Raw genomic sequence first — 21,365 nt, forward strand, 5'->3', positions numbered from 1 at the left:
GGGTGGAAAGGTGTTGGTGGGCACAGGGAACGGGGGGCATCAGAGCAGGGAAATGGCAATAAAGGTGTGAAAATAAAGGTGTTGAAAGAAAGGAATTTAAAATTAAAGAAGTAAAAAGAAAATAATTAAAAGGGGTTAAAACCGCGGTGGAAAGGGATATGCGGGTCAGGGACACGCGGGCACCACAAATGGGGGCAGCAGGGCTGGGAAATAAAAATAATGGGAGTTAAAGTAAAAGTTAAAGTAAAGGAGTTAAAAGTAAACGAGCTAAAGAAGTTAAAATAGAGGCGTTTAAAATGATAGAGTTTAAAATTACAAGATTAAAAATGAAAGAATTGAAAGTAAAAGGGGGCACGTGAGCATCATGAATGTGGCGCCTTCTGCAGGGGCGGGAAAATGAAAATAAAGGAATTAAACTAAAGTAATTAAAAGTAAAGGAAGTAAAAGGAAAAACTTTGGAATTCAGGATAAAATAACTCACTGAAGCATAAAAAACACATGCGCCGCCCGGGAATCGAACCCGGGTCGCAAGAATGGGAATCTTGCATGATACCACTACACCAGCGGCGCGGCTGGTGATCGTCTTTTCTCAGTGTTCTTCATGATCCTGCCGCCTGCAGCTGGCCCGAGCTGCACTCTCAGCCCGCCCATCGCCCTCTGCCCTTCCCCGCCGCCATGCCGGCCCGCCGCCGCCTCCTGACGCTGCTGCTCGCCCTGCTCTGCCCGCTCGCCCTCAGCCTCCGCCATGCGCCCTCCAAGATCGGTGCGAACGCAGACACAGCGGCCCATGCCCGCGGCCTCAGGGGAGCCGGTTGTGTCATGGAGGGCGGCTCTGGGAGGGATCTGTGAGGGGAAAGCTCAGGGGGACCTCTTAAGCAGATCTGTCAAAGGCGGTGTCACGGCCTGGCCCTTCAAGGGATGAGGACATCTGTGAGAAGCAGGGGGTGCCATTGGGATCCTTTGAGGGGATCCGTGAGGAAGGAGTGAGGAGAGGATCCTTTATGGGACTTTGAGGGGATCTGTCATGGGAGGCCACTGAGGAGACCTATGTGGGTCAGGGAGTATGGCGGAGTGTCCCGTGAGGGATCTGAAGTGGGAGGACCCATGAGGGATCTGTGAGGGTCAGGGAGCTTGGGAGGGGGTCTGTGAGGAAGGTGCAATGGGGGGACCCCCTGAAGGTAAGGGGGGCCCGTGAGGGGATCTTTGAGGGGCAGGGGATATGAGAGGGGTTCCCTTGAGGGGATTGGGGTGGGGAGGCCATGAGGGGTCTGTGAGGGGGCTCCCTTGAGGGGATCTCTCATGCAGGGGGCTGTGAGGGATTTGTGACGGGGTTCCCTTGAGGGGATATGACGTGCAGGGGCCCGTGAGGGGTTTTTGAGGGGTTTGCTTGAGGGAATCAGGGTGGTGGGTCCTTGAGGAGTCTGTGAAGGGGTTCCCTTGAGGGGATCTGTCCTTCAGGGGCCCATGAGGGGTCTGTGAGGGGGTTCCCTTGAGGGGATCTGTGATGCAGGGGCCCATGAGGGGTCTGTGAGGGGATTCCCTTGAGGGGATTGGGGTGGGGGGCCCATGAGGGGTCTGTGAGGGGATTCCCTTGAGGGGATCTGTCCTGCACGGGCCCATGAGGGGTCTGTGAGGGGGGTGTGTGAACTGGGCTCTCCTGGGGCTCTGAAGGTGACCGGGCCCCTTTCTCGCAGCCGTGGTGGGCGGCGGGATCGGCGGCTCGGCCGCCGCCTATTTCCTGCGGCAGAAGTTCGGCCGCAGCGTGCAGCTGCACGTGCTGGAGAAGGCAGCGCTGGGCGGCCGGCTGGACACGCTGGACGTGGAGGGGGCCAGCTACGAGGCAGGGGGGTCTGTGATCCACCCCCTCAACCTGCACATGAAGCATTTTGTCAAGGAGCTGGGTGAGTATTAGCCCCCAACCCTGGCATCTCCCAGTCCCAAAACTGTGCCTCGATCTGGAAATTATCCCCACGAGGTGCTCTGGGTCCCAATCTGCTGGGGGACATCCCCTTGGTAGCTCCTTATCCATCCCCATAGCCCTCATTTCCTTCTCCAGTAGCCCCCATATCTTCCCCAACAGCCTGCCCTTCTTTTCCCAATACCCTCCCATACAGTTCCCTAGTGATCACCCTTCTCCAATATCCCTCCCCAAATAGCCAACTTTGCTTCCTGAATATCTCCCCATCACCTCCCCGATGCCCCCTGTGGTACCCCAGCCCCACTCCAGGCAAAGGAAACCCACATCCCAGTGGGAATGCTCTGACCCCTCCCCACAGGTGACCCACATATGGCATCATAAAGGTCCCAAAATCACCTCCAGTCACTCCCTGGCCCATGATCAAGGGTTAATTCCCCTTTCCAAATTTAGCACTCCAGTTGTCAATCACTCACCCTTATCAGCTTGAAGCCAGGTTATCTGAGGAACTTAAAACTGAGGTGGAACAGCTCTACCTTTCCCTAAATTACATTTTCCTGTCCTTTTCCCAAAGGCCTCTCGGTCGCCACACCCGAGGGCAGCCTCGCAGGCGTTTACAACGGGGAGGAATTTGTGTTTGAGGAGAGCAGCTGGTCCTTCATCAACCGCCCCAAGCTGCTGTGGCACTATGGCCTCAACCCCCTGCGCATGTCCATGTGGGTGGAGGACATCCTGGACAAGTTCATGAGGTGGGCTGGGGTCCTGAGGGTGAAAAAGTGGGAAAGGACCTTAAGGACACCTCATTCCATGGGACACCTTCCTCTGTCCCTGGTGGCTCCATCCAGCCTGGCCTTGGGCACTTTCAGGGGTGGTACAGCCACTCCACCCTCATAAAAATCCCCAATATGGAACCCGGACCTGCCCTCTTGGGCCTCCAGGCCCTGCAGTCCCACAAAGCCACCCCGTGAGATCCCCGCAGCTGCCAGGGCTCAGTGACAGGGACAATTCCTGTGTGCACTGCCAGGATCTACCGGTACCAGATGCACGACTACGCCTTCAGCAGCAACGAGCGCCTGCTGCACGCCCTGGGCGGCGACGACTTCACGCGGCTGCTCAACCAGAGCATCGACGAGGCCATGCAGAAAGCAGGGTTCTCCCAGAAATTCATCAACCAGGTGGTGGGTCCGGCCATGAGGGTGAATTACGGCCAAGGGGTCGCCATCCCTGGCTTTGTAGGTGAGCGTTTGGAGGGAGCCTCTCATGCTGGATGTGGGAGAATGCATTGGAAGAGAACAGAGGTGGTGCTGTGGGCAGCCTTGCCCTTGCTGAGTTGCAGCTGTGTTAATTACCAAAGAATGGAAGCAGCCTTGCCCTGGATAGGTCACCACCCTGTCCAGTAAGGATGTGTGGTATAAAAGAGTGGGTTGGGCAGCGGTGAGGAATAGGAAGGAGGAAGAGAGAAGGGGAAGAGAGGAGTCTGTTGCATGTTGCTGCCCATTTACAGATAAAAGATATGAAAGTTTACTGTAAAGGCTATGAAAGGGCTGATGCTGGCCACCATGTCTGGTATCAGTCATTTGAGCCCACTGTCAATGGGGAAAGGTTTGGAAGTTTTACTGAAGGATAATAAAGGGCTGGTGCTTGCCATGGGGAAAGTGATCTGGGTCCACCAACAGTTGGTGCCCTGTGTGAGGAGTGAAGACTGACAAAAGCTAACACTGACACCTGGGACTTGGGTTCCAAGCTCTGTGTCCCAAAGGGACGTTAATCCCCCCTGATTTTGCAGTTGGTTTTTCCAGTGTTTCCCTGCTGACAGAGGTGGTTTCCTTGCAGGTGCTGTGTCCCTGGCAGGGGTGCAGTCGGGCCTTTGGTCTGTGAAAGGGGGGAACAAACTCGTGTGCTCCGGCCTCATCTATTCCTCCAAGGCCAAGGTTATCCCTGCAACAGTCGTGTCCATAGAGCCAAAAACCAGACACAGCCGTGACGGTGAGTGGGGCTGGGGCTGCCTCAGTGGGGAGGGGATGGTGACACTGGAGAACACCCTCAGGCCCTTGGAGGGTTTCAAAATGAACATTCCTGCCTGAGAGGCTGGGGAGGGGCTGGGATGGGATTCCCAGGGGAGCTGTGGCTGCCCCTGGATCCCTGGAGTGGCCAAGGCCAGGCTGGATGGGGCTTGGAGCAGCCTGGGACAGTGGAAGGTATCCCTGCCATGGAACTGGATGGGCTTCAGGATCCCTTCCAGTCCAACCCATTCCATGAAATTGGGGCTCAAACCCCAGCTGCACAAACTGATGAACCCAAACGTTGGTGCCATTTTGGGATGCAGTTGGGATTCCCTCCCAGCACGGGTCAGGATAACCGAGCTGTTCCCCACAGGGGACCCGGTGAAGCTCTACGAGGTCACCTACAACACGTCCTCGGGGCTCACAGGGGACACCTACGACATCGTGGTCATCGCGGCGCCGCTCGGCCGCAAGATGGCCAACATCACCTTCCGCAACTTCGACCCTCCCATCCCGGAATTCCCCAATCCCTACCACCAGACCGTCACCACCTTGGTGCACGGGCGCCTGAACACCTCCTTCTTTGGCTACCAGGACCCCCAGGATTTTCACCTTGGTGCCATTTTCACCACAGAAAACCCCAAACTCTTCATCAACAGCCTGGGTGTGGTGTCTCCTGTGGGGGACACGGGCACGGGCGGGCAGCTGCCGTTGCCCTCGGCCGTCTGGAAGGTGTTTTCCAACGAGGAGCTCAGCAAGGAGCAGCTCAGTTTGCTCTTCTCCTCCTACGACTCGGTGAAGGTGAAGCCGTGGCTGGCCTATCCCCAGTACAGCGTTCCCGAGAAGTTCCCTCCCATCGTCCTGCACGAGCAGCTCTACTACCTGAACGGGCTGGAGCGCGCCGCCAGCGCCATGGAGATGAGCGCCATCGCTGCCCGCAACGCCGCCCTGCTCGCCTTCCACCACTGGCACGGCCACAGCGCCAGCGTCGACCAGGAGGACCTGCACGAGAGGCTCAAAACGGAGCTCTGACACTCCCCCAGGGCTTAATTAACACTAACGAACTCTGTGCTGCGCCCCTCCAAGGAGGTGTTCCCTAGGATCACGGGATTCCTACGGTTGGAAGGTCTTCAAGATCATAACAACCTTCAAGATGCCGTAATTAACTCTAATGAACTCCATACTTTGTCCCTCCTAGGAGGTGTTTCATAGGATCATGGGATCCTTAAGGTTGGAAGGTCTTTAAGACCATCAAGACCTTCAAAAACATCAAGACCTTCAAGATCTTCAAAATGCTGTTGTTAATTCTAATGAACTCCATACTTCACCCCTCCAAGGAGGTGTTTCATGGGATCATGGGATCCTTAAGGTTGGAAGACCATCAAGACCTTCAAGATCTTTAAGAACATCAAGATGATCAAGATGCTGTAATTAACTCTGAAGAACTTCATCCTTCACCCTTCCAAGAAGGTCATACATAGGATCACGGAATCCTTAAGGTTGGAAGATTTTCAAGACCCTCAAGATCATCAAGACCTTCAGGATCTTCAAGATCATCAAGACCTTCAAGGTATGAACTCCATACTTTGCCCCTCCAAGGAGATGTTTCATGGGATTCTTAAAGTAAGAAAAGCATCAAGAACTTCAAGACCATCAAAACCTTCCAGGTCATCAAGACCCTCAAGATCAAGACCCTCAAGATCATCAAGACCTTCAGGATCTTCAAGATCATCAAGACCTTCAAGGTGCCGTAATTAAGACTAATGAACTCCATACTTCGCCCCTCCAAGGAGATGTTTCATGGGATTCTTAACGTAGGAAGAGCATCAAGAACTTCAAGACCATCAAAACCTTCCAGGTCATCGAGACCTTCAAGATCAAGACCCTCAAGGTCATCAAGACCATCGGCCCAACCGCGTCCACCATTGACGATCTCCTCAAGTGCCGCGTCCATGCGTTGTTTGGACACTTCCAAGGCTTGATGACTCTGCCACAACCCAGGCTGGACAACCCTTCCTTCCATGAGAGAATTCCTCCCAATATCTCATCTTGACGTCCCCTGGTGCCACCTGGAAGCTGTTTGGCCACCTCTGGAGGGAACAGGAGCAGTGAAGTGTTCCCAAGTAAGCCGGGACATTTTCCTCACGCAAATTCCTGAGTTTTCCTCAAACTCCTTGGTTTATCCCTGTCTGAGATTAGGGAATTCATTAAAAGTGCCATATTGACCCCAAAAGTGCCCTCCAGCTGGGAATATCGACTCCCTGGCTGTCCATCCCTCTGCCCCAACTTTTCCTGCCAAAGAAAAATTCCTCAGGGAGAATTAGGGTGCTGGGAGCTGCCAAAATGGGTGGGAAAGAGGAAAAACCACCAACATCCATCACTGTGTTCAGGTATGAAGGAGTTAATAAAGAATTTAACAATTTCCATGTTTTGAAGGAGAAAACCACCTAAAATAGCACAAATTCAACACCCACTTCCATGAATGAAAAAGTTTTCCTTGAGTTTTCCCAGGGTTGGGAGCAGAATTAACACCCAGCTGCCACAAATTGATGTGAGAAAGGCTTGAATTAGGTCAACCATTACAAAATTGATTTAATAACAAAACCAAAATAATTGTTCACTCCTGGGCAGCATCGTGGACAAGGGAATGGAAGCGGTGGGTGGGGATTTGGGGTTTTCCAGGGGTTTACACTCGTTCCAAAGCTTCCAGCATGATGATGCTGTTCCCTCGGATCACCTGCAAGGGGGAAGGTGAGAGCTGTTACCTCTGATCCAAGGGTTCCTTCCTTCCCCTTTGTTTCCCCAAAAATCCCTGAAAAATTTGGCTGGAACTCCCCCACAAGAATGAAAACAGACGGATTCCCCAGCTGACACATCCCGTTCCTGTTCCTCACCAAACTTCCTGCTCATTCCACACAGCAGTGCTCCCAGCACCCTCAGCACCCCGCTCCCAGTGCTCCCAGTGCCCTCAGCACCCTGCTCCCAATACTCCCAGTGCCCTCAGCACCCCACTCCCAGTGCTCCCAGTGCCCCCAGTGCTCCCAGTGCCCCCACCACCCCACTCCCAGTACTCCCAATACTCCCAGTGTCCTCATCACCCCACTCCCAGTGCTCCCAGTGCCCTCATCACCCCACTCCCAGTGCTCCCAGTGCTCCCAGTGCCCTCACCACCATGCCGATGTTGTTCTGCTGCCCGCCCGCCGCCATCTCCACGCACTCGTCGATCACCAGGTTCATGAAGGGGTCGAAGCCCCGCAGGATGCCCTGCACGTGCCGGCCGCCATTCAGCTTCACTGCGGGAACCCAGCGGTTAAAGGGGGACAGTTCCCAAAACGGGACGGTTTGCCCCCAAATCTACAGCTATGAATGAGTGGGACGTGCAGGGGGACGAATGGGAAGGATTGAGCACAACCCATAATGGGATAAGGGAAAAAGAGGGAATTTTCAACTCTTGTTATAGTTAAATTAATGAATTATGGCTTAATGAATGAATTAGAATTTTAATTAATGAGCTGTGAGGTATGAAATCTATCAGGGATGTTGCAGGGGACAGACCCGAGCACCAGCCCCAGCAGCCGGGATCCTGACCCTGGACTCTGAGGGGTGGGCGGGGGTCCCCGGGCACCGTGAGGGGGATCGGGGCGGGCAGGGGTCCCGGGGCAGAGGATCGGGGTGGGATCAGTTCCAGAACTCACACGACAGCTTCTTGTCCATGAACCTGCAAGGAGAAGGCAGCGGGTGAGCACCGGCGGGTGGGGACGGGCCAGGAGCCCCCCGCCATTATCCCCTCACGAACCGCCCCCCACCCTCCGCCGCCATTACACCGGGACACTGGCCAGCGGCGGACCGCGCTGTTCCGGTGCCCGCTTCCCCGCACTGTGCCCGGCTCCCCTCGCCCCCCGGCGCGGCCCCGGCCCCTCCGGACGCACTTTTTCAGCTCGGGCGGGTGCGCTTTGCTCATGGCGCCCGCAGCCCCCGGCTCGTCTCTGCCGCGCGCTGCCGCGCTCTAACGTCAGCGCGCCGTGCGTCTCTCCGCGCCAGCCAATGGCGGCGCGCGGCGCGCTACCGCACGCACCCGAGTAGCGGCGCATCCGGGGAAGGCAGCGGAGCGCAAAGGGGGGGAAGCAGGGGGCGGTGAGGGGAGTGCGCGGCTACATGGGGAGGTACGGCGGCATGGCCCCCATCGTGCGGCGCGTGTGTGCGCGTGTTGTGTGTGAATCTGCCTGTGTCCGTGCGTGTCCACATGTGCACACGTGTGTGTATGATATGCCCACATGTGCGCAGAGTCTTGGGCATTTCATCCTCCACAGCGGCGTCGCCTCCCTCCCCGGCTGTTCCCGCCCGCTGGAGCTGCCCCGTGAGCCCTGGGCAGCCCGAGCGACGCCGGCTCCTCGCAAGATGGCGGCGGGCGGGCGGGCTGAGGGGCCGGGGGGGCGGGAAAATTAAAGCAATGGAGTTAAACTGAAGTAATTAAAAGTAAATTAAGTAAAAGAAAGGACACTGGAATTTAGCATAAAAGAACGGATTTTGTAATTCAGCATAACAGAATTCAGGGGGATACAAAAGGTCCGTGGGCCCCCGGGAATCGAACCCGGGTTCCCCTCCACGGCCCGCCCATCAGCCCTCTGCCCTTCCCCGCCGCCATGCCGGGCCGCCGCCGCCTCCTGACGCTGCTGCTGCTCGCCGTGCTCTGCCTGCCCGCTCTCAGCCTCCGCCATGAGCCCTCCAAGATCGGTGCGAACGCAGACACAGCGGGCCTTGGCCACGGCCTCAGGGGAGGCAGTTGTCTCAGGGACGGGGACCCGGGGAGGGATCTGGGAGGGGAAAGCTCAGGAGGGGATCTCTTAAGCAGATCTGTCAAAGGCGGTGTCACGGCCTGGCCCTTCAAGGGATGAGGGCATCTGTGAGGAGCAGGAGGTGCCACTGGGATCATTTAGGGGGAACTGTGAGGAAAAAGGAGAATTCTTTGAGGGGCATTGAAGGGATCTGTCATGGGAGGCCCTGAGGGGATCTGGGTTGGTCACGGAGTAATGGGGCATTGGGGCGTCCCTTGAGGGATCTGAAGTGGGGGAACAGTGAGGGATCTGTGGGGCTCAGGGGAGGGTGAGCAGAGGATCCTTCGAGGGGATCTGTGAGGAAGGGGCGATGGGGGACCCCTCAAGGTCTTTGAAGGTCAAGGGAGGCCTGTGCGGGGACCTTCAAGGGGCAGGGGATATGAGGGGGGTCTCTTGAAGGGATTGGGGTGGTGGGGCCAGGATGGGTGTGTGAGGGAACTCCCCAGAGGGGATCTGTGGTGCAGGGATCTGTGAGGGGGTTCCCGTGAGGGGATTGGGGTGGGGGGCCCATGAGGGGTCTGTGAGGGGGGTGTGTGAACTGGGCTCTCCTGGGGCTCTGAAGGTGACCGGGCCCCCTTCTCGCAGCCGTGGTGGGCGGCGGGATCGGCGGCTCGGCCGCCGCCTATTTCCTGCGGCAGAAGTTCGGCCGCAGCGTGCAGCTGCACGTGCTGGAGAAGGCAGCGCTGGGCGGCCGGCTGGACACGCTGGACGTGGAGGGGGCCAGCTACGAGGCAGGGGGGTCTGTGATCCACCCCCTCAACCTGCACATGAAGCATTTTGTCCAGGAGCTTGGTGAGCATGGACACCCCACCTTGGTGATACCCAGTCCCAAAATTGTCCCTCAGACCCAAAATGATCCCCTTGGGGTGCTCTGGGTCCCAATCTGCTGGGGCGATATCCCCTTGGTAGCCCCTTATCCATGCCCAGTAGCCCTCATATACCTCCCCAGCAGTTCCACATATCCAATTGCCTGCCCTTCTTTTCCCAATATTCCCCCCATATCCTTCCAGAAAGTTCCAATCTTTTGCCCAATATTCCCCCCATATAGTTCCCTAGTAATCACCTTTGTCCTATATCTGTCACTCACAGCCCACTTTCCTTCCCAAAGAGCCCACCATCACCTCTCCCATGCCCCACTCCAGGCAAAGGAAACCCACATCCCAGTGGGAATGGTCTGACCCCTCCCCACAGGTGACCCACATATGGCATCATAAAGGTCCAAAAATCACCTCCAATCACTCCCTGGCCCATGATCAAGGGTTAATTCCCCTTTCCACTCTTTGGCACTCCAATCTTCAATCACTCACCCTTATCAGCTTGAAGCCAGGTTATCTGAGGAACTTAAAACTGAGGTGGAACAGCTCTACCTTTCCCTAAATTACATTTTTCTGTCCTTCCCCAAAGGCCTTTCAGCCAACACACTCCAGGGCAGCCCCTCAGGCGTTTACAACGGGGAGGAATTTGTGTTTGAGGAGAGCAGCTGGTCCTTCATCAACCGCCCCAAGCTGCTGTGGCACTACGGCCTCAACCCCCTGCGCATGTCCATGTGGGTGGAGGACATCCTGGACAAGTTCATGAGGTGGGCTGGGGTCCTGAGGGTGAAAAAGTGGGAAAGGACCTTAAGGACACCTCATTCCATGGGACACCTTCCTCTGTCCCTGGTGGCTCCGTCCAGCCTGGCCTTGGACACTTTCAGGGGTGGTGCAGCCACTCCACCCTCATAAAAATCCCCAATATGGAACCCGGACCTGCCCTCTTGGGCCTCCAGGCCCTGCAGTCCCACAAAGCCACCCCGTGAGATCCCCGCAGCTGCCAGGGCTCAGTGACAGGGACAATTCCTGTGTGCACTGCCAGGATCTACCGGTACCAGATGCACGACTACGCCTTCAGCAGCAACGAGCGCCTGCTGCACGCCCTGGGCGGCGACGACTTCACGCGGCTGCTCAACCAGAGCATCGACGAGGCCATGCAGAAAGCAGGGTTCTCCCAGAAATTCATCAACCAGGTGGTGGGTCCGGTCATGAGGTACGCTTATGGCCAAGGAGTTGGCGTCAATGGCTTTGTAGGTGAGTGTTTGGAGGGAGCCTCCCATCCTGGTGTTGGGTTCCAGCTGCCTGGGCTCCAAGCTCTGTGTCCCAAAGGGACGTTAATCCCCCCTGATTTTGCAGTTGGTTTTTCCAGCTTTTCCCTGCTGACAGAGGTGGTTTCCTTGCAGGTGCTCTCCTTGCGGGCTGGTTGCAGTCGGGCCTTTGGTCTGTGAAAGGGGGGAACAAACTCGTGTGCTCCGGCCTCATCTACTCCTCCAAGGCCGAGGTTATCCCTGCAACAGTCGTGTCCATAGAGCCAAAAACCAGACACAACCGTGGCGGTGAGTGGGGCTGGAGCTGCCTCAGTGGGGAGGGGATGGTGACACTGCAGAACAACCTCAGGCCCTTGGAGGGTTTCAAAATGAACATTCCTGCCTGAGAGGCTGGGGAGGGGCTGGGATGGGATTCCCAGGGGAGCTGTGGCTGCCCCTGGATCCCTGGAGTGGCCAAGGCCAGGCTGGATGGGGCTTGGAGCAGCCTGGGACAGTGGAAGGTGTCCCTGCCATGGAACTGGATGGGCTTCAGGATCCCTTCCAGTCCAACCCATTCCATGAAATCGGGGCTCAAACCCAGCTGCACAAACTGATGAACCCAAACGTTGGTGCCATTTTGGGATGCAGTCGGGATTCCCTCCCAGCACGGGTCAGGATAACCAAGCTGTTCCCCACAGGGGACCCGGTGAAGCTCTACGAGGTCACCTACAACACGTCCTCGGGGCTCACAGGGGACACCTACGACATCGTGGTCATCGCGGCGCCGCTCGGCCGCAAGATGGCCAACATCACCTTCCGCAACTTCGACCCTCCCATCCCGGAATTCCCCAATCCCTACCAGCAGATCATCACCACCTTGGTGCATGGGCACCTGAACACCTCCTTCTTTGGCTACCAGGACCCCCAGGATTTTCACCTTGGTGCCATTTTCACCATGGACAACCCCAAACTCTTCATCAACAGCCTGACCCTGGAGCCCCCTGTGGGGGACACGGGCACGGGCGGGCAGCTGCCGTTGCCCTCGGCCGTCTGGAAGGTGTTTTCCAACGAGGAGCTCAGCAAGGAGCAGCTCAGTTTGCTCTTCTCCTCCTACGACTCGGTGAAGGTGAAGCCGTGGCTGGCCTATCCCCAGTACAGCGCTCCCGAGAAGTTCCCTCCCATCGTCCTGCACGAGCAGCTCTACTACCTGAACGGGCTGGAGCGCGCCGCCAGCGCCATGGAGATGAGCGCCATCGCTGCCCGCAACGCCGCCCTGCTCGCCTTCCACCGCTGGCACGGCCACAGCGCCAGTGTCGACCAGGAGGACCTGCACGAGAGGCTCAAAACGGAGCTCTGACACTCCCCCAGGGATTAATTAACACTAACGAACTCTGTGCTGCGCCCCTCCAAGGAGGTGTTCCCTAGGATCACGGGATTCTTAAGATTGGAGAGTCTTTAAGATCATCTTGACCTTCAAGATCTTCAAGAACATCAAGACCTTCAAGCTGGTGTAATTAACGCTAATGAACTCTGTGCTGCGCCCCTCCTAGAAGGTGTTTCCTAGGATCATGGGATCCTTATGATTGGGAGGTCTTCAAGAACATCATGGCCTTCAAGATCTTCAAGAACATAAAGACCTTCAGGATGCCATAATTAACACTAATGAACTCCATACTTTGCCCCTCCAAGGAGATGTTCCCTAGGATCACAGGATTCCTACGGTTGGAAGGTCTTCAAGATCATAATGACCTTCAAGATGCCGTAATTAACACTAATGAACTCCATACTTTGCCCCTCCAAGGAGATGTTTCATGGGATCAGGGGATCCTTAAGGTCGGACGAGTTTCAAGGACTCCAAGACCTTCAGGATCTCCGAGATCATCAAAACTTTCAAGGCCATTAGGATCTTCAAGACCCTCAAGAACATCAAGACCTTCAAGATCATCAGAAATTCCTCAGGGAGAAGATGGGGTGCTGGGAGCTGCCAAAATGGGTGGGAAAGAAGAAAAACCACCAATATCCATTGCTGTGTTGAAGTATGAAGCTAATAAAGAATTTAATAACCTGAGCATTCTTTAAGGAGAAAACAACCAAAACCAGCACAAATTCAACACCCACTTCCATGAATGAAAAAGTTTTCCATGAGTTTTCCCAGGGTTGGGAGCAGAATTAACACCCAGCTGCCAAAAATTGATGTGAGAAAGGCTTGAATTAGGTCAAATATTAAAAAACTGATTTAATAACAAAACCAAATAATTGTACACTCATGAGCAGAGTCTTGGACAAGGGAATGGAAGCGGTGGGTGGGGATTTGGGCTTTTCCAGGGGTTTACACTCGTTCCAAAGCTTCCAGCATGATGATGCTGTTCCCTCGGATCACCCGGAAGGGGGAAGCTGAGAAACACCCAAAGCTCTGCGGAATTCCCATTCCTGTCCCTCACCAAACTTCCCGCTCATTCCGCACACACGGCTCCACCAGTGCTCCCAGTGCCCTCAGCACCCCGCTCCCAGTGCTCCCAGTGCTCCCAGTGCTCCCAGTGCCCTCAGCACCCCGCTCCCAGTGCCCTCAGCACCCTGCTCCCAGTGCCCTCAGCACCCTGCCGATGTTGTTCTGTTGCCCGCCTGCCGCCATCTGCACGCACTCGTCGATGGCCGTGGGGCTCTCCGAGCACCGTGAGGGGATCGGGGCTGCGGTCCCCGGGTACCGTGAGGGGGATCGGGGCGGGCAGGGGTCCCGGGGCAGAGGATCGGGGTGGGATCAGTTCCAGAACTCACACGACAGCTTCTTGTCCATGAACCTGCAAGGAGAAGGCAGCGGGTGAGCCCCGGCGGGTGGGGACGGGCCAGGAGCCCCCCGCCATTATCCCCTCACGAACTGCCCCCAACCCTCCGCCCCCATTGCAGCGGGACAGCGGCCAGCGGCGGTGCACGCCGGGACACCGGCCAGCGGCCGACTGCGCTGTTCCGGTGCCCGCTTCCCCGCACTGTGCCTGGCTCCCCTCGCCCCCGGTGCGGCCCCGGCCCCTCCGGACGCACTTTTTCAGCTCGGGCGGGTGCGCTTTGCTCATGGCGCCCGCAGCCGCCGTGCGTGCAGCCAATGGCGGCCCACGGCGCGCTACCGCACTCACCCGAGTAGCGGCGCAGCCAGGGAAAGGCAGCGGGGCGGGAAGGGAGGGAAGCAGGGAGCGGTGAGGGGAGTGCGCGGCTACACGGGGAGGTACGGCGGCATGGCCCCCACCGTGTGCGGCGCCTCCGGGCACGCGGTGTGCGCGTGTCCAGGTGTGCGCACCTGTGTGAGTCTGTGCCCAGGTATGCACACGTGTGTGAGTCTGTGCCCAGGTGTGCACACGTGTCTTTGAGTGTGTCCCTGTGTGTGTAACTGTGCATGGCCCCGCGTCACTTCAGGCCAGCGTGGGACCACCTGCACACCCCACAGCTGTACCTGCACACACCTGCACACCCCACTGTGCCCAGGCATCACCTCCCAGTGCCTCCCATCACCTGCAGCGTGCTCTCACCACCCACCCCATCACCCCCATCATCCCCAGTGCCCCCCATCATCCCCACAGTGCCCCCATCACCTGCAGTGTCCCCTCACCACCCACCCCATCACCCCCAGTGCCCCCCAGTGCCCCCAATTCCCCCTATTCTCCCCCATCACCCCCAGTTCCCCCTATTCTCCATCACCCCCAGTTCCCCCAGTTCCCCCCATCACTCCCAGTTCCCCCAGCAGCACCCGCGGTTGTTGGGAGGTGCCACCTTGGCCTTTAATGAGCGTGTGCTGCGGGGGTGTCCCCGGGGTGTCCCGGGGCTGTCCCCACTGTCACTGCTGGATGTTGGCCAGCCCGTCCCGCATCTTCTTGGCCATGGCGGGCACGAGGCGCAGGTGCTGCTCCCCGCAGGTGGCCAGGCAGGCGTCCAGCTGGCCCCGCACGCGTGGCTCCGAGCCCCCCGAGTCCAGGGCGTCCTTGGCCTGGTCCGAGCACTGCAGCGAGCAGCGGCTCAGCCGGTCCTGGGGATGGGCACGGTCACTGGGGGACAGCAGGGACTGGGGACACTGGGGGGGACTGGGGGGCAGTGGCTCAGCCAGTCCTGGGGACAGCGCAATCAGTGGGGGGACAGTGGGGACACTGGGGGGTCAGTGGGGTACTGGGGTCAGGACAGGACTGGAGGGGTAGGGGGATACTGGAGGGGTAGCAGGGGACTGGGGCATTGGGGCACATTGGGGGGGTCAGGGGATGGACTGGGGGTGGGGGGCACAGGGTGGATTTAGGGGCACAGAAAATGCACTGGGGGTGCAGGGATTGGGCGCTCATGTCCTACCCAGGGTCCCAGTGCTGTCCCCAGGGGTCCCGGTGCCCCCTCCTCACCTGGAAGTGCTCGAGCTCGGCGGTGACGATGGCCTGGGCGCGGGCCAGGGGCGCGTGGCAGCGCTCGATGCAGCGCTGCACCTCCTGCATGGAGGCTGCGGCGTCCTCGCAGCACCGCGCGCTGCAGCGGAACATGGCGCCCTGGGGACACGGCGTGAACGGGGGACAGGGGTCACAGTGAGGGTTAACAGGGGGCACCCTGGGGAACATGGGGTACGCTGGGGACAAGGGGTTAATGGGGTGTGTTGGGGGGCATGGGGTGTGGAAGGCACAGGGGGTGTTTAGGGGGCACAGGAGATGCACTTGGGGGACACAGGATGTATTTATGGGGCACAGGAGATGAACTGTGGGGGCATAGGGTGTGTTTAGGGGACACAGGGTGTGTTTAGTGGGCAGGGGGTGTGTTTTGGGGCACAGGAGATGAACTGTGGGGGCATAGGGTGTGTTTATGGGGCACAGGGTGTGTTTAGGGGGCACAGGAGATGAACTGTGGGGGCACAGGGTGTGTTTAGGGGGCACAGGGTGTGTTGGGGGGCACAGGGGATGTGTGAGGGGTATAGGAGATGCACTGGGGAGGTACAGGGTGCATTTAGCGGGCACAAGGGGATGAACTGGGGGGGCACAGGATGTGTTTAGGAGGCACAGTGTGTATTAGGGGGAACCAGAGATGCACTTGTGGGACACTTGGGGGGCACAGGGAATGTGTGAGGGGTACAGGAGATGCACTGGATGGGGCACAGCGTGTGTTGGGGGGCACAGGGAATGCACTTGGGGGGCACAGAGGGTGTATGTGGGGGTCACAGTGAATTGGGGGGGGGGTCTCAGGGTGTGTATGGGCGAGGTCACAATGAACTGGGGGGGGCCCAGTGATTTTTGGGGGGGATCTCAGTGATTTGGGGAGGTCTCAGGGTGTGCATGGGGGCCGGTCCCGGCTCTGCTCGGGCACCCACGTGTGTGTGTGTGGGTGCCCCGAACTCCTCCCTGCGTGTCCCTCCCGTGTCCCTCCCGTGTCCCCCCGGTGTCCCCGGGTGTCCCCGTTACCTGCATGCCGCGGATCTGCTCCCGCTCCAGCCCCTGCACCGCGCTCTCCACCGCGGCCTGCACCCGGCCCTGCGCCGCCTCCGCCATGGACCCGCTCTAAACCTTAAACCCGCCCTAAACCTGGCCTAAGACCGCCCTAAACCCGCCCCGAACTGCCCTAAACCCCCCGCAAATCCGCCCTAAGCCCGCCCCGAACCCGGCCCTCCTCCGCCATGGGCCGGCTCCGCGGCCTAAGCCCGCCCTAAAACCTGCCCTAAACCCGCCCTAAAACCTGCCCTGAACCTGCCCTAAAACCTGCCCTGAACCTGCCCTAAAACCCGGCCCAAACCCCGGCCCACACCTGCCCTAAAGCCCGCCCGAAACCTGCGGGAATCGCCTCAAAATCTGTCCCAAACCCGCCGGGAACCGCCCCAAAACAGCACCCTCGTTACGGGCCCAGAACCCTCAGGACCCGCTTTTTTGGTCAGGCCTCCCCTTTTTGGGTCAGAACCTCCCTTTTAGGGTCAAAATCCTTTTTTGGGGCGGTCAGGACCCTCCCCCTCCAGCCCCGCCCCTTCCCCCTCACATAAGGGGCGTGGTTTTCACACTAGGGGCGTGGCCTGATTGCATGGGCGTATCCTGCATACGAAAAACCCAAGCGCTCTTCCCTTTATGGGCGTGGTCACGCCCACATGCTGGACCCAACACCCGTCCCTCACCTCACATCAAGGGCGTGGCCTCACGGCGAGAGGCGTGGTCTCGCTTGTGGGCGTGTCTCGCATAGTAATGAGTATTAGCCTCACCTATTATGGGCGTGGCCACCTCAGACCACGCCCCCGCGCGGCGCTGCCGGTAAGGGAAGGGGGAGGGGAGGGCAGGGGGCGGCCCCGGGGGGGTCCCCAAAGCTCGGGGGGGCTCTGGGGGTCCCCAAAAAGTCCCCAAACCCCCCCAGGACCCCCCAAATCACGAGGGCCCCCCCCAAAATCCCGGGGGAACCCCAGAACCTCCCGGTCCCGCCCCCGTAACCTTTGCCCCCCCCCGCCCCCTCTGCCCCCCTAAAATTTGGGGTCGCCCGGAACTTTTGGGGTCCCCTCGGCCCTTTTGGGGACCCCCATAAACTTTGGGGTCCCCTCCTGGTTTTCAGGGTCCCTTTTGGGGTCCTCTCAACTCTTGGGGTCCCCCCGGAACCCTCAAATGTTTCTGCCCCCCCTTTTTGGGCTCACCCGGAACTTTTGGGGTCCCCCTGTCCCCATCTTTTGGGATCCCCCATAACCTTTGGGGCCCCGGGGAGGATTTTGGGGTCCCGGGGGAGTTTTTGGGGTCCTGGGAGGTTTTTTGGGGTCCTGGGTGGGATTTTGGGGTCCCAGGTTTTGGGGGGTCCGGGAGTTTTTTGGGGGGTCCCGAAGCTTTTTAAGGGTCCCGGATTTTTTGGGATCCCGGGAGTTTTTTTGGGGTCCCGGATTTTTTTGGGGATCCCGAGAGTTTTTTTGGGGTCCTGAGTGGGATTTTTGGGGTCCCGGATTTTGTGGGGTCCGGGAGTTTTTTGGGGTCTGGGTTTTTTTGGCATCCCGAAGCTTTTTAAGTATCTCGGATCTTTTGGGGTCCGGAGTTTTTTTGGGAGGTCCTGGATTTTTTGGGGGGATCCCGGGGAGTTTTTTTGTGGATCCCGAGCGGGATTTTTGGGGTCCCAGATTTTTTGGGGTCCGGCTTTTTTTTGGTATCCCGTTTTTTTGGGGGGCGATCCCGTTTTTTGGAGGGAATCCCGGGTGTGATTTTTTTGGGAGATCCCGCGTAGTTTTTTGGGTGGTTTTTTTGTGTGTTCCGGGCAGGTTTTTTTTCGGTTGGAATTTTCGGGGTTTCGGGGGTGCTTTTTGGGGTCCCCTCCCCCCGTTTCCTGTCCCGGCGGGGGCGGAAGCGGCCGCGGGTGACGCGGGTGACACGGGGACGGTGACGCGGGGTGGCCGCGGGGACACCGGCGGGACGGTGGCACCGGGAGGTGACGAGGCGGGGGTGGCGGCACCGGGACCAGGGGGGACACGGTGGCACCGGGTGGTGGCACCGGGAGGTGGCGCGGGGCGCCCGCGGGGACACCGGGAGGTGACGCGCGCTGGTGGCACCGGGTGGTGGCACCGGGAGGTGGCACCGGGAGGTGACAGGGGGGCGGCGGCGGCTGCAGGTGCGGGGGGGTCGGGGAGACCCCGGAGCCCTCGCTGTGCCCCTGCCCCGCCTCGCTGTCCTTCCTCCTTCCTCCTCCGGCCCTCCCTCGCTCCCCCAGCACTTCCTTCCTCCCCCTCTCCTCCTTCCTCCCTCTCTCCTCCTTCCTCCCCCTCTCCTTCTTCCTCCTCCTCTCCTCCTTCCTCTCTCCTTCCTCCCTCCCTCTCTCCTCCTTCCTCCTCCTCTCCTTCCTCCCTCCCTCCCTCCCTCTCTCCTTCCTCCTCATCTCCTTCCTTCCTCCTCCTCTCCTCCTTCCTCCCCCTCTCCTTCCTCCCTCCCTCTCTCCTCCTTCCTCCTCCTCTCCTTCCTTCCTCCCTCTCTCCTCCTTCCTCCTCCTCTCCTTCCTTCCTCCCTCTCTCCTCCTTCCTCCTCCTCTCCTCCTTCCTCTCTCCTTCCTCCCTCTCTTCTTCCTTCCTCCTCCTCTCCTTCCTCCCTCCCTCCCTCTCTCCTTCCTCCTCCTCTCCTCCCTCCCCCTCTCCTTCCTCCCTCCCTCTCTCCTTCCTCCCTCCCTCTCTCCTTCCTCTCTCCTTCCTTCTCCTCTCCTTCCTCTCTCCTCCCCCTCTCCTTCCTCTCTCCTTCCTCCCTTCCTTCCCCTCTCCTTCCTCCCTCTCTCGAATCCTTTTTGCTCCATCCTCCCCTCCCTCCCCTTTCCCTCCCTCCCCTTTTCCTCCATCCTCCCCTCCCTCTCCCCACCCTTTTTCCTCCTCGCTTTCTCCTTCCCACTCTCCTTCCTCCTCCCCTCAACCCTCTCTCCCTCCTTCCTCCCATCCCTCTCTCCCTCCTCCCTCCTTCCTCCCATCCCTCCCTCCCTCCTTCCCTCCCTTCCTCCTCTCCCCCTCCATCTCCATCCCTCTCTCCCCCTGCTCTCCCTCCCCCTGCCCCTCTCACCCCTCTCCTCCTCTCCCCAGGGTCTCCCCACGCCATGGTCACTCCTCCGGCCACTCCAGCCACTGCACAGCCACTGCCTGAGGCCCGGCCCTGACCCATGGTCACTCCTGTGGTCACTGCAGAGCCACTGTCCACTCTCCGGCCGTAGGGAGGGTCCAGCCCTGACCCATGGTCACTCCTGTGGCCGCTGCACAGCCACTGTCCACTCTCAGGCCGTAGGGAGGGTCCAGCAGTGCCCATGGTCACTCCTGTGGCCGCTGCAGAGCCACTGTCCCCTCTCCGGCCGTAGGGAGGGTCCGGCAGCGCCCATGGACCCCCCCAGAGCCCCCCCTGCCCCCCCTGTGGCGCTGCCGGCGCTGGACGCCATCGCCTTCTCGGGGGGAGGGGCCGAGAGCCCCGCACGGACACCGCTGACCACGGCACTGACCACTGCAGTGAGCACTGCACTGAGCCCTGAAGTGACCCCTGAGCTGACCACTGCACTGACCCCCACCCTGACCCCCACCCTGACCCCCACCCTGGCCATTGCTCCAAACCCCACCTTGGCCCTCTCCTTGACCTCCACCTTGACCTGTGCCCCGGGCCCGGACGTGTTCTGGGCCAGCCTGCTCCGTGCCCAGCTCTGCGTCCAGGAGCTCCAGGGGGCCATCGAGGGACAGACGGACACCAGGGACCCCCACCAGGACCACCCCTGGGACCACCACCAGCACCACCACCAGGATGGGCCTGGGAGCATCTCCCAGGAGCGCCAAAGCCACGAATCCACGTTTGAGGAGATCTTCCAGGTATTCATGGATGAGAACATCTCACCCAAACCCATGGTCACACATGAGAACATCTCACCCAAACCCGTGGCCACATTGGAGAACATCTCACCCAAAGCCACGGATGAGGACATCCCACCCAAAGCCACGGATGACAGCGTCTCACCCAAACCCATGGCCACACATGAGGACATCCCACCCAAATCCATGGCCATGGATGAGAACGTCTTCCAGGTGTCCAAATCCATGACCGTGGATGGGAACATCTCCCAGGAGCTCCAAAGCCATGAGTCCACGTTTGAGGAGATCTTCCAGGTGTGCATGGGTGAGGACATCCCACCCGAACCCACGGCTGTAGATGAGGACATCCCACCCAAACCCATGGCCAAGGATGAGGACATCCCATGCAAATCCATGTTGATGGATGAGAACATCTTCCAGGTGTCCACAGATGGTTCCATCCCACCCGAATCCATGGCCATGGAGCTCTCCCAGGAGCTCCAAGACCATGAATCCATGTTTGAGGAGATCTTCCAGGCGTGCATGGATGAGGACATCCCACCCAAGCCCATGGCCATGGGTGAGAACGTTTTCCAGGTGTCCATGGATGAGGACATCCCACCCAAATCCACAGCCAAGGATGAGGACATCCCACCCAAATCTGTCGCCACGTTGGAGAACAGCTTCCAGTTGTCCACAGATGGGTCCATCCCACCCAGTTCTATGCCCAAGGATGAGGACATCCCACCCAAGCCCACGACTGTGGGTGGGAGCATCTCCCAGGAGCTCCAAAGCCATGAATCCACATTTGAGGACATCCCGCATGTGTCCATGGATGAGGACATCCCACCCAAATCCATGGATGAGGACATCCCACCCAAATCCATGCCCATGGATGAGAACGTTTCCCAGGTGTCTACAGATGGATCCATCCCACCCAAGCCCATGACCATGGACGGGAGCATCTCCCAGGAGCTCCAAAGCCATGGATCCACGTTTGAGGACATCCTGCATGTGTCCATGGATGAGTCCATCCCACCCCAGGCCGTTCCCGTGGACCAAAACTTTGAGTTCCTCTTTGGGAGCATCTCCCACACGCCCATGGGTGGGGACACCTCATCCTGGCCCATGACCATGGCTGGGATCACCTCGCCCCAGTTCATGACCACGGATGGGACCTTGTCTCCAGAGCACCTGGCCGTGGATTCAAGGATCTCACCCGAGCCTGTGGCCGTGGATGGTCCCCGCCTCACCCAGGCCCGTGACCCCTGATGGAGCAATTTCTCCAGAGAACGTT

The 21,365-nt window shown here is 58.9% G+C and overlaps 5 protein-coding genes and 1 non-coding gene across 6 annotated transcripts; 3 read left to right on the forward strand and 3 right to left on the reverse strand.

The window, feature by feature from the left end:
• Nucleotides 1-499: 499 nt before the first annotated feature.
• Nucleotides 500-570, reverse strand: TRNAG-CCC (transfer RNA glycine (anticodon CCC)). Its single transcript has one exon. It is a non-coding gene; the product is annotated as a tRNA-Gly (tRNA).
• A 77-nt stretch (nt 571-647) lies between these two features.
• Nucleotides 648-5,303, forward strand: PCYOX1 (prenylcysteine oxidase 1). The gene is made up of 6 exons (XM_071417585.1): nt 648-763; nt 1,695-1,901; nt 2,490-2,664; nt 2,940-3,151; nt 3,749-3,901; nt 4,292-5,303. The coding sequence occupies exons 1-6, from the start codon at nt 676-678 to the stop codon at nt 4,948-4,950; spliced, it is 1,494 nt and encodes a 497-aa protein (XP_071273686.1). The 5' UTR covers nt 648-675; the 3' UTR covers nt 4,951-5,303.
• A 1,182-nt stretch (nt 5,304-6,485) lies between these two features.
• On the reverse strand, nt 6,486-7,969 carry SNRPG (small nuclear ribonucleoprotein polypeptide G). Its single transcript, XM_071417588.1, has 4 exons — nt 7,848-7,969; nt 7,614-7,636; nt 7,087-7,211; nt 6,486-6,655 (listed from the first exon to the last, which is right to left on the reverse strand). The coding sequence occupies exons 1-4, from the start codon at nt 7,877-7,879 to the stop codon at nt 6,605-6,607; spliced, it is 231 nt and encodes a 76-aa protein (XP_071273689.1). The 5' UTR covers nt 7,880-7,969; the 3' UTR covers nt 6,486-6,604.
• A 180-nt stretch (nt 7,970-8,149) lies between these two features.
• On the forward strand, nt 8,150-12,880 carry LOC139585125 (prenylcysteine oxidase 1-like). Its single transcript, XM_071417584.1, has 6 exons — nt 8,150-8,652; nt 9,339-9,545; nt 10,158-10,332; nt 10,608-10,819; nt 10,969-11,121; nt 11,511-12,880. Exons 1-6 carry the CDS (start codon nt 8,562-8,564, stop codon nt 12,167-12,169), a joined length of 1,497 nt encoding a protein of 498 aa, XP_071273685.1. The 5' UTR covers nt 8,150-8,561; the 3' UTR covers nt 12,170-12,880.
• A 143-nt stretch (nt 12,881-13,023) lies between these two features.
• On the reverse strand, nt 13,024-16,383 carry FAM136A (family with sequence similarity 136 member A). The gene is made up of 4 exons (XM_071417587.1): nt 16,224-16,383; nt 15,183-15,323; nt 14,572-14,824; nt 13,024-13,610 (listed from the first exon to the last, which is right to left on the reverse strand). Exons 1-3 carry the CDS (start codon nt 16,308-16,310, stop codon nt 14,636-14,638), a joined length of 417 nt encoding a protein of 138 aa, XP_071273688.1. The 5' UTR covers nt 16,311-16,383; the 3' UTR covers nt 13,024-13,610; nt 14,572-14,635.
• Nucleotides 16,384-18,143: 1,760 nt separating this feature from the next.
• On the forward strand, nt 18,144-21,341 carry LOC139585163 (uncharacterized). The gene is made up of 2 exons (XM_071417661.1): nt 18,144-18,198; nt 19,325-21,341. The coding sequence occupies exon 2, from the start codon at nt 19,613-19,615 to the stop codon at nt 21,338-21,340; it is 1,728 nt and encodes a 575-aa protein (XP_071273762.1). The 5' UTR covers nt 18,144-18,198; nt 19,325-19,612; the 3' UTR covers nt 21,341.
• Nucleotides 21,342-21,365: the final 24 nt, after the last annotated feature.

This window comes from Agelaius tricolor, unplaced genomic scaffold (genome assembly GCF_023055355.1).
Source record: "Agelaius tricolor isolate 1412-34295 unplaced genomic scaffold, bAgeTri1.0.p SCAF_70, whole genome shotgun sequence".
Classification (NCBI taxonomy): Eukaryota; Metazoa; Chordata; class Aves; order Passeriformes; family Icteridae; genus Agelaius; species Agelaius tricolor.

Excerpts from the sequence above, each read along its gene's own strand:
- PCYOX1 (XM_071417585.1), top strand. The coding sequence starts at position 676 with ATGCCGGCCCGCCGCCGCCTCCTGACGCTGCTGCTCGCCCTGCTCTGC. Across the intron at positions 3,152-3,748 it reads CGCCATCCCTGGCTTTGTAG|GTGCTGTGTCCCTGGCAGGG; the intron begins GTGAGCGTTTGG and ends GTTTCCTTGCAG. Across the intron at positions 3,902-4,291 it reads AACCAGACACAGCCGTGACG|GGGACCCGGTGAAGCTCTAC; the intron begins GTGAGTGGGGCT and ends TGTTCCCCACAG.
- SNRPG (XM_071417588.1), bottom strand. The coding sequence starts at position 7,879 with ATGAGCAAAGCGCACCCGCCCGAGCTGAAAAA. Across the intron at positions 7,212-7,613 it reads CATGGACAAGAAGCTGTCGT|TGAAGCTGAATGGCGGCCGG; the intron begins GTGAGTTCTGGA and ends GGGTTCCCGCAG. Across the intron at positions 6,656-7,086 it reads AGAACAACATCGGCATGGTG|GTGATCCGAGGGAACAGCAT; the intron begins GTGAGGGCACTG and ends TCCCCCTTGCAG.
- LOC139585125 (XM_071417584.1), top strand. The coding sequence starts at position 8,562 with ATGCCGGGCCGCCGCCGCCTCCTGACGCTGCTGCTGCTCGCCGTGCTC. Across the intron at positions 10,333-10,607 it reads ATCCTGGACAAGTTCATGAG|GATCTACCGGTACCAGATGC; the intron begins GTGGGCTGGGGT and ends GTGCACTGCCAG. Across the intron at positions 11,122-11,510 it reads AACCAGACACAACCGTGGCG|GGGACCCGGTGAAGCTCTAC; the intron begins GTGAGTGGGGCT and ends TGTTCCCCACAG.
- FAM136A (XM_071417587.1), bottom strand. The coding sequence starts at position 16,310 with ATGGCGGAGGCGGCGCAGGGCCGGGTGCAGGCCGCGGTGGAGAGCGCG. Across the intron at positions 15,324-16,223 it reads AGCAGATCCGCGGCATGCAG|GGCGCCATGTTCCGCTGCAG; the intron begins GTAACGGGGACA and ends CCGTGTCCCCAG. Across the intron at positions 14,825-15,182 it reads CCGAGCTCGAGCACTTCCAG|GACCGGCTGAGCCGCTGCTC; the intron begins GTGAGGAGGGGG and ends GCCCATCCCCAG.
- LOC139585163 (XM_071417661.1), top strand. The coding sequence starts at position 19,613 with ATGGACCCCCCCAGAGCCCCCCCTGCCCCCCCTGTGGCGCTGCCGGCG.